Here is a 10,878-nt window from a genome sequence, read left to right as displayed (position 1 = left end):
TGGAAGGAGCTTTTTGCGTGTGATTCTTGGAGAGAAAGGATCCTTATTTATTTGAGTTTTCAATATCTCTAAATTATAACACATAAGAGAGTTTTGTGGAGGAGATTTGGAGGTTAGGGCATGGCCCAAAAGTATATAAATGGTCGACACCTTGGTAGAGCTATAGATGGAAGGAAAACGATATAGTCCAAAGCATGGATTTTAAAGTTAGGTTAAGTGTCAAGTCAATAAAACCTTTTTGTTTTCTTGGCAACATGTAAAGATAGAGCCAATCTGAAAATTGGGTAGGGAATAGAGAGTATGTGTGGTTGAAGAAGGACCGAGTTGCATAACACAAGGAGAAATGTACGTGTTAGAAAGAGTCTAAAGCAAAGCAGTGGCAAACAATAATCGACATATACCATCATCCTAGCAGTCCAAGCATCTAGGTCTTGAATCACCAACAGTTGATGTGTTACATTGTTATCTCATCTGTTTTCGAAATGGAATGGAGGTGAATAACTACATTCAGTAATCTATTTATTGTGTAATATATCTGGTCGTTCCCAGTAGCTGTAACAACCTAACTGAGCATACGAAAAAGGCGGTAACAACAACGATCATAGAGGGTAGAAAAGCTCCATCCCAGAATATCATCAATTGCAGAAAGGGAGGGTTGTTGGCCTAAGTAAGATTTATTTAAACAAAATACAACTATAGCTGTTGAAAATGGTACACTTGGAAATACTCAACCCGATGAAGGCAGAATCCACGAAGATGCTTATTTATTTTCATCTTGCAAGCCAACCTTCAATGTGGTACTACTTAAAAATTGAACAAAAACAACTCTGTTGCTTTTCATACAAGGAATAGGCCTGCTCATTTTGTAGTTCAGACCTTTATTGATATCATATCTTGTGTATAAACTAACAGGGAGTATGCAATAATAATTCATGCCTAGAGAGGGAGCAGCAAAATACTTCTACTACACTTATTTCGGCTTATAAGGGAAGTTGTGAAGATGTCAGTTTACCTCTTTATTATCTAAGAAACGAGCTCATTGGTATTCTCCGTAGGCTGGCTCACTCTCATTTGAACAACACACAAATAAAACTACAGAAAGAAAAGTTTCAGACTTAGATTACCCTTGCTTTCTCCATGTTTGCAAACATAGTGATAAAATATTTTTTTGAGGCAAATATGACATTACAGAATTGGAACTGTCCGCCCCAAGAGTGCAAAGGGAGGGGACAAGAACAATGATCCACAACAGGGAGCTAGTACTGGTATATCAGGAAAGGAAATACAATTCTAGAGGCTCAAACATGTTGACAGTTGATTTCCAATTTCAACTGACCATTGGTTCAGGGCTTGCGGCTGGCACAATATCCAGCAGGGAGTTCACAGCCTCTATTTCTTCATGCCAAAGTGGAAGAGTATCACCTGGGTAGAACTTTCTTGTAACCCCATCTTTGTTTATCTGGTTGTCAAAAATAGGCAAAAGACATTCTTAATCGCGCTTGGAAACAGACCATAGATGCAAAGTCTACTGCACATAGAACATATCAACTTTTACCATTGTCTGGTTTTACACATCAGACTGCATAAAAGGGATTTATGCTTACTGGACTGTTGAAAACAAAAGTGCTCCCGTGAATACAATATACAAAGAAGCTATTGCCGTAGGTCCTTATGTCCTCCAGAAAACACCAGATGAGTGAATGATATTTTTCGACACAAATCAATTCTTGAAGCTGAAAAATTATGCTAAGCTTGCAAGAGAGCAAGCACAGTAGAAATAAAAGGAAGGGTAGGAGATGACCTTTCAGAAGCATACAGTCCTCGTATTAATATATCATGCTCTAACAAAGTAAACACTAGCTTCTTACATCTTAAAATAAGTCCAAATGTAGGCCTAGATCCAGTAATGGAGGGCACACCAAGCAAAACCAAGAAGGGCTTTAAGCAAGTGTGGATAGGTAGTACAAATGATGCGACTCAACACATTAAGGCATGTCTTTTGGTTTTAATTAACTTTTGGTGCACCCATAAAGTTCTGATTAATATAAATTTGTGGCGTCTTTTGTATAAAACCATATTTTTGTATAGGCTCTTTACTTTCTGGCATACTTCTTGTATATGAGAGGTTTTCTGCCACAACATTTAAAAACTAGTACATTATCCAAGTAAAAAAATTACGGTAAGTGGCATTACTATGGCCTTTTTTCTAATGGGTAAATAACATATTTATATAAATATTTGCATAAAGTGGCATCAGTATGGCTTTATTCCAACTTCAATACTGACATATGACTTTAGTCTAGCAAAAAAACTTTACCTAGATCATACAACGGGCATGTGAATGAGTAATAAAGCAAAAAATAACTCACAGTTATAGTGCGAACTACGCCGCCACTCGCACCATCTCGGGCAATGGCAAGAGATACTGCAGTCACAACCAGTTTCTGCAAAAGCATATCAAAGGAAAGTTAAATCATTGGAGATATCTGCAGAGCAAATACAAAAAAGATGAATGCAAATCATGATCATCAGCATCTATCTATCACAAGACCGAAGAATTTTACTGTTTATCGCAGTACAGCTTCTGACTTCACAAAATTATAATGTTGAAATCAGCAACCATCCAATAAATACATCATGCAGAGCACACATTACTCTAAAAGCATTTGCCTTCCCTTCAGAATTAGCAGCCTTGGGTTTGAAAAAAGAAAAATCTGAAGAACTTTGCTACATCACAAAACTAACAAAAGAACACCTAAAGTCCCTAAAGTGTGACAGAAACAATTAAGAGGTTTCTTAAGCAAATGGCTCATCATGGCCAAACCATGCTCTAAAAATTAGAAAGTTTAAAGATATTATGCAACAAACCTCTGCTTCTTCTTGGGTCATTCCTTCCCTCCATGCTTGGTCAAAGAAACCATACAAATAACTAGATCCAGATCCTATAAACATCAAATGAAGAGAACATCAGAATATTACTCAGCTAATAGTAGCATTTGAAGGACATTGGAGGCAAGCTGACAAAATTATCGATTATCAACAGCGAAAGCACAACACAGATCATTAAAAATAGCCAAAGCGAACGGACAAATAAGTATGTTAAGCAACGATATGAATATACTTCAATGACAATTTAGTGTGAGATCATCTCTAAATCTTCCTGGCAGACTGGGTATTTCCTTTCAGCGCATTATCTTCTTTTATGCTATTTCTGATCCAATGCTCTATCCTTATTCCAAAGGGTCAGGTCAGTTGCCAGTTCCGGCAGCGCAATAAAAAGGGCAGCCCAGTGCACTAATCTCCCGCTATGCGCGAGTATGGGGAAGGGCCGGACCACAAGGGTCTATTGTACGCAGCCTTACCCTGCATTTCTGCAAGAGGCTGTTTCCAAGGCTCGAACCTGCGACCTCCTGGTCACATGGCAACAACTTTACCAGTTACGTCAAGGCTCCCCTTCATTTAAATTGTGATAAAATCACTGTATCCATCAGAGTTTACATGACGATAACTCGTTGTATCTCATTCAACCAAATGCACAGATTGTATAGAATCAAAATAAACATGAGATTATCCTATCAAATTCAATATAACAACATAACCTATTGAGCAGCTGCCATTAAAGGAAGATACACTACAACCAAGTAACCTATACCGGTGGTATTTTAAGAACCAACAGATCTATACAGTTAACTAGCAAAGTGCTCCTGGCAAGCAGACGCATGAGTAGGGGTGGCAAAATGGTTAAAAGAAAACGGTTAACCACCCATATTATCCACTAAAAAATGGGTTGGATAATGAACTTTTTAAAAACAGGTCACATATGGATAAGAACCATATTATCCATTTAGAAAATGGATAACCAATGGGTCTAACTTTTACATTTGTAAAGCCTCAAATTGGGGGTTCCTCAAGTTAGGGAGATTAAGAATTCTCCCAAAAGTGATCATATGCAAGAAGTCATGGATAATATGGGTACTTTTTATCCGTATTAAATATGGGTCGGGTCGGATAATTTATCCGTTTTTTCATTACCCGTTTTCGACCTGAACCATATCCGACCCGACCCGCCCGTTTGCCACCCCTACGCATGAGATACTCAAAGAGTACAGATTGACAACAAACCTCCAATAGCAAAAGGCTGCTCCAAGAGTGTGCCCCCAAGAGGAACCCCATATATTTTACCCCCTTCATATTTGTCCCATCCACCAACAATCATTCCCGTTTGAAGCATAGCCTGAATATTCGAGTTCACAAATTAGTTAGAAAGAACTCATACACAGTGAAAATAATATGCACAAGCTGAGTAGAAGTCTAGGAACAATGTGCAGGAAAGTTCAGTCAAAAGAAAGTAGTAAAACTGTAAAAGAAACCTCAAAAGGTTATATCAAACATTTCTGAGGATATGATTTAAAATACAGGATGGATAAATATATGTATAAATCCATCCAACTTAATTCTCCGCAGAAATGGGAAAAAGGAGATAGTATGATATGCTTATTACTTCAGAATTGGCTCGGGGAAGATTAAGAAATTCTATGAAGAATTGTAAACTTCAGTAAATACATTGTGTACGGACAAATATCTTAGGTTTCTCAAATTATCTGCATCCAAAATCTCTCAAAGTGGAACTGGAAAATTGGGGAGGAGCGGGGAAATAAAATCTGATTTGCACCACTACTGATTGTTCACACTGCCACTAAGATACTGCTAAATATAGTTCATTCAACGATTCCGGCTTTCTATAGGACATAATGACCCTTAAATATTTGAATTATTAGATATCTGGGCGATTTAATCCCCATATTACTCCACAAAGTCACACCTAATAGATGAGCAGAGATTCTGCAACAACTTTCTGAGTAAGAAGGTGCTATATCCCAGCTTTCTCTAGAGGACGACCATTCTTAACACAATCACTTGAAAACAATTTTCAAGGCTGATTATTTGCCATGGGTTCTCAACAGCTAGAACAATTTGCATTAAAGAGAAGAAACGAAACAGATTCCACAACTTTCAAGCTATCTATACATATATCATTAAGTGACAGCGAAATAAGCAAGTGTAGAAGTTTAAGTCCAGAAACTCTATTGAATAAAACAGTAAGAGATAGTATATTTCCTATAGAAGCAAACCTTATTGTTGTAGGATAATAACCTAACAAGGTTTGCCGCAACCTTGACGGTGGCTGGCTGGCCAAGCTGTATCCTGCATCCACAAGAACTTTCAACCTTAAAAGTGCACCCAAAAAATGATTTTACTAAATAAGGGGCAAGCAAGAGCCACTTTATCATAATCTAATTTCCTGCCAAAATTAATAAATAAACAAGGGGAAATTCTGGTGTGCTGATTCGAGCTTGAAATATGAGTAGTTCAACTAATCAATTCCACAATCCCGACGAGGAAATCAATCAAAAAGCTGAAATCTGACAACAGCTTATCAGGGCAGATAAGAATAACAACTTTCACCATTAACGAGAAACCTTCAAAGGAACAAGCTACAAGCCTGTCGGCTTTGGGGTTAGGGGATATTCATTTGCAAGTGACTAATATCACCAGGAAGTAAGCATTTGAATTAAATAAGAGGTGGCTTGATGGATTACGTGTGTTGGTGTAGAAAGTAGCGAACATAGTCCGAGACAACTTGCGAATCTGCAGCCTGCAAACCAATTATTATTAAATAATATGTCAGATACGATTCACAGAATGCTATAGAGAATCAATTATCATATTATAAGATAAAGAAAATCAGCTGTTATGGATTCACTTCCAAGCATCAAGGCATTTTAACTTCTTAGAACTTACAACGGTTCCAAGTCATTTTCCATACCTAGAAATAGGTAGAACACATTTTGTCGTTTGTCTAATAAGCTAAAAATTGTTGGTGATGCCGTTGGAACTGTATCAACCATTTGATAATCACGGAACAATGAAAGCCGATATTTTGGACAAAAACAGACTCAACAGAGTACATAGGTGGGAGGTGTCCAAATACAAGCATCAATAACCCGAATTCAACCATCATCCAAACCTCTATTGCTAAGGAACAGAACAAAACGTCTGCTAGAAAACATTTCCCATAAAATTCTTAAAAAATCAACACATTATAATAGTGGTTATCTCATTCTAATTTCAATCTACCACTATATGTTCCCACGATCCTATATTTTCACTTTCTCAATTTATGTTGCCCTACTTGAAGTTTTTACCTTAGAATAGGTTTTGACCCTCGCGTAATGTTTGGTTGTGTAATCGAATTATCGAACCCCATTAAGAATTCACATTCCTTAAAATATCAAAAGCGGCAGTTTGTGCTAAAAAGTAGAACCCCCTTTCGCCTCTTCAATAATGACGAAAAAGAGAATTTTACATGCACGCTCAAGTGTAAATCCATGTATCTAGTTTAGACATTTATACAGAGGTTGCCTCAGTTGTAATGACAATGAACCACATATATTACAAGTGCTCCCTAAACCTCTATACCCCACCTATACGAGAGGAAGGAGCGCAAGAAGAAACATACTTCAACGCTTACCTAGCCACAAAAGAAAATGGCTTTAACCAAAAAATATTAAAGCATTCACAATTTTCAAGCAACCCTTAAGCACTTAGGACAAGCTCAAAAGTACCTAAAAACACAAATCCACTAACACATCTTTTAATCCCAATTTCAACCTAACCGGTCATCAATGACTTACACCTCAATCAATCATTTTCCCCCTCTGCTCCAAATCTTACAATAAATACAGAATTAGCAGATCTCAAATATGTACTTTAGTAATGCAGAATAAGTATAAGAAAACTATACGAGCACCACATGACACATTCAACGTTGTTAGTCGCCACCTTGTGAGTCCTTATCCATCTTATTTTCTTTTTGGTTTATTTTGTTGAACATGTTCGGCGTCAAATGTGGTGGATAACGAATCCGCCAATTCTCCACTTTTTTTTCCACTTCTCCACTTAATATCAGCTCTTGTCTATGGCAGGATTCATAACCCGTGACGTGCGCCTAATTACACATCTCATGTTGTGCTCTTACCACTAGAAGAGCATTTGGCATTACTGTGTTTAATTGGTCTTATCATCCTATACAAGTATCAGTGGTATCGAAATCATCATATACAAAGTGACATATGCCACCTAATTTCTATTAAACATGGTTTTCCTGACACGCCTAGGAGAGAGTGGTAGGACATGCCAGAATATCTGGAGTTGCATATGGTAAGATGCAAGACAAAGAAAAAGGTGATTTAAACTTATGATAGTAGCTGCTAATGAACCATTGTTGATGGATTTCATTGTCTTCTCATAAAGTTCAACATTATTTCTCCAGAGTCTAATAAGACAAATCAGAATGAACATAGAAGACTGAATATTCATATAGCACACTCCAACTAGTTAAGGACTAAGCGCAGTTGATTGGTTGACTGATTGAGTGAGTGATTGAAGACTTAATTGCATAACTTTTACGCCTGAAATACTGTAGATTTTTATACTGACATAGCTTAACAATATGAACTGATTTCCAATAATCATAGGAAAGATAAGCAATGAAGAGATGTGCAGTTCTTTAAAGGTTCTCCATATTTGGTATGCTACCTTAACGAAAAAAAGAGAGATGCAGAGAGACATAGATAGACAAGATGCATAGGGAGAGAAAGAGAGAGCAAACAGAATCGTGAACACTTTCTCCTTGCAAAATTCTTTGTCATGTGGAAACAGAATACAACATTGACATGTGGGTTCACCGCAGTGTTTTTGAGAGCGAGAAGCGCAAAAAAGCGACAGGGGCTCGCCTCACTTCAAAAGCGAAGCGCACGCTTCATTGAAGTAGTGAAGCGCAATTCTCAAATAAACTGAAAATATAACATATATATAATAATTAATTTTATAAACTGAAATACACATTAAAAAAATCAAATAAACTGAAAATATAACATATATATATAATAATTAATTTTATAAACTAAAATACATATTAAAATTAATAAATAAGAAGAATAAAAGGGGGGAAAAAACCAGCGCCTGCCCTAGCTGTGCGCTGGAGGAGAAAAACTGAAAAAGGCAAGAGAGAAGAAGAAGAAGAAGAAAAATTACCTGGAGGTTGAAACCTTAGCTGGTTGTTGCTGCTAACGTTGGGAAGGAGAAAGAATGGTCTTTTCACTTTGGGTCTGTTTTGTATAATAAAAACAAAGACCCAACCTTTTTAAAAAAAAAAAAATGACCCCTCTGAACAGAAGCGAGCGCTTCTACGCTTCTCGCTTCTGGGTCGCTTCGCGCTTTCTTGGCTGAAGCGATCGCTTCTGATGGTCGGGTCGCCTCAGTTAGGAAAAAGCAACGGCTTCTCGATTCGCCTCGCTTCTCGCTTAAAGCGATGAAGCGCTCGCTTTTCAAAACATTGGTTCACCGAAGCCCCTTAAATATTTTGAAGGAATTTTGGCATAGCTAATACAAAACATGCTCAATGTTGAAAATGATTAAGCTTGTAACTTGATGAATCCTTTAACAATCTCATTTCTTTTTCTGTTCTACTTCTCCCTATTTGCCTATCCATCAAGAGCATATAACGGGTTATTTAAATGTTATAAATAGAGTTTTGGCATCAGTACTGTCATGTTTCAGCCACATTTACCAGTTTGAAAAGCAACAGAAAGAAAAAAGACGGGAGATACTACTACATCCTTATTCAAATTCATGAATCACATGATCCACAAAACCCAGTATGCCAATAGTTCAACCAAATAACGAAACCCCCGGATGGAATAAGGGGAAAGGGGATTAATAATGCCAAAGCACTAATAGCAGTTTCCGCAGCTATCATATGTAGTAACAAAGGCAGATGTAGTGCTCTAATTATGGGTTCCTCGAAGTGTTAAAATTTTCACTAAGTATAAATAAGTAGATTTTGAACCCAGTAAATCAAACAGGTTGACAGGGTAGAATTCTGAACTCGGCCGTAATGTTCAAATCACGTATCCACCTCTAGACATAGATAAAGAAGAGAGAAAGACAAGTGTAAAAGTAGCATACCGATCCAGAACGGCAAACATAGACATTATCAGTGAGCTGAGTTATCTTGTCTGAAGCCCTATTCGCCACGTACATTCCTATATTTCCAGAAAAAAAACAAAAAACACCAAACATATGCAATTCTTCAGATTACAAAAATTAGCCGAATCCTTTTCAGAAAAAATATACATTGAAATTCCTTTTTCAAATGCTCATGCAACCTTGGTGGGTGTGTTACAATTTTCACATATAGATTTAATCTTTCTCAGATAAAACTACACAAAAGACTTTTCATTTCACAAATTCATAATACTAAAGAATTGACTAAACCCTTCTCATAATAAAACCATACAAGAATAACGACTTTATTTCCACTTATTCAAACTCTTCTCAGCAAGACTATAATGCTGAAAAGTAAATCAAACTCTCACAAGATCTATCAAAACAGAGACTTTATTTCCACTTAATCAAAACCTTCTCAGCAAGACTATAATACAGAAAAGTAAATCAAACCCTCAGAAGATCTAGCAAAACAGAGACTTTATTTCAACGTAATCAAACCCTTCTCAGCAAGACCATATTAGAATATGAATTGGAAGGTGGCCATAAGTTTTATTCGTTGCACTTTGATCCCTTTAGTTTAGTTTTTAATTACACATTTTCCCCATCACCTTTGTAATTTCAGTTAGACCCTGTTCATTATCTAAGGCTTCTTCCTCATATATTAAAATTATTGTAATTACTTTGAAGGCTATCAATGAAATTGTCCCGTTTAACCATAACTTAGCTCAGCTCAGAATAGCCACCATTGTTGCAGCTCCATTTGCATCAGACTATAATGCCAAAAGAATAAATCAAACCCTTCTCAGAAGAAAACAAAACTAGAAGAAGACTTTATTTCAGCGATCAATTTTTCGCAACAACATTATAATATCGAAAAATACTTCAAACCCTCCTCAGGGAAAATAACTATAACGAAACTTTATTTTCAGTAAATCAAAATATTTGCAGCAAGACTATGAAATTGAAAAACAAATGAAACGATTATGAGAATAAAAATTAAAAGAAATATTACCAGTGCTGGTGCGGGAGTCGGCGCCGAGGACGACGCCACCGTTGTAGGTGACACCGATGATGGTGGTCCCCATTGAATGGGGCTGCTCCACATCGAGCAATGATTTGTCCATTTTTTAGGGTTAAAAGCTTAAACGAGCAAAGAAAAAATTCAAGACTTTGAAGTGAGAAGAAATAAAGAAAAAGAGAGAGTAGGGGAATATCAGCAACTGCTCTGTCTTGGAGAGTAAGAAATATACTCCTTATGCTCTCTTTCATTTTTTTTCGGGCGTTATACTCTCTTAATTACTAAAAAATTTAAAAATATTAAAATAATGAAAAAGTACTCCATATTTTCCAAATAATGGCCAGTTTGGTCAAGGCTTTTCAAGGTCAAGTTATTTTTTCTTTAAAAAAGTATTTATTTTTTTAAAAGTTAGAGATATTTGGCCGATAAGAGAAAGAAAAAATATTTTTGAGGAGAAGCTGAAAATGTAGCTTCTTTCCAAAAGCATAAGAGAAGTTATTTTAAAAACTTTCTCTTAATATATCTTTAAAAAAAATTATATATACCAAAATAACCTTACCCAATTTAACCTAATATTTAGCCATTCTAAATACAATTCTCTTAATGTATAAGTATTGTTTTTAATTTTTAGGATAGATTTCTAATATATGGTGGCTTTGAGTGAATAGATTCCTATTTGTTGAATGATGTTTTGATATATTTAAATTATTTAAAAATAAAATACTTTTCGAATTTATATTCATATTACTTAATAAAAATAAAAAACTTAATTATAGTTTTTCATAATA

General features: G+C 36.1%; 1 protein-coding gene across 1 annotated transcript; it reads right to left on the bottom strand.

The window, feature by feature from the left end:
- Window positions 1–1,093: 1,093 nt before the first annotated feature.
- Window positions 1,094–10,339, bottom strand: LOC104110330 (proteasome subunit beta type-6-like). The gene is made up of 8 exons (XM_009619799.4): window positions 10,085–10,339; window positions 9,031–9,107; window positions 5,601–5,656; window positions 5,133–5,205; window positions 4,123–4,234; window positions 2,869–2,942; window positions 2,370–2,444; window positions 1,094–1,459 (listed from the first exon to the last, which is right to left on the bottom strand). Exons 1-8 carry the CDS (start codon window positions 10,194–10,196, stop codon window positions 1,328–1,330), a joined length of 711 nt encoding a protein of 236 aa, XP_009618094.1. The 5' UTR covers window positions 10,197–10,339; the 3' UTR covers window positions 1,094–1,327.
- Between the last annotated feature and the right edge of the window lie 539 nt (window positions 10,340–10,878).

The sequence above is a fragment of the Nicotiana tomentosiformis genome, chromosome 11, assembly GCF_000390325.3.
Source record: "Nicotiana tomentosiformis chromosome 11, ASM39032v3, whole genome shotgun sequence".
Taxonomy (NCBI): Eukaryota; Viridiplantae; Streptophyta; class Magnoliopsida; order Solanales; family Solanaceae; genus Nicotiana; species Nicotiana tomentosiformis.
This window is presented reverse-complemented; position numbering and strand designations above follow the sequence as displayed.

Coding starts and splice junctions, on each gene's coding strand:
- LOC104110330 (XM_009619799.4), bottom strand. CDS start 10,196: ATGGACAAATCATTGCTCGATGTGGAGCAGCCCCATTCAATGGGGACC. Junction 2,445..2,868: donor TGACCCAAGAAGAAGCAGAG/GTTTGTTGCATA, acceptor ATGCTTTTGCAG/AAACTGGTTGTGACTGCAGT. Junction 1,460..2,369: donor GCGTAGTTCGCACTATAACT/GTGAGTTATTTT, acceptor TTTGACAACCAG/ATAAACAAAGATGGGGTTAC.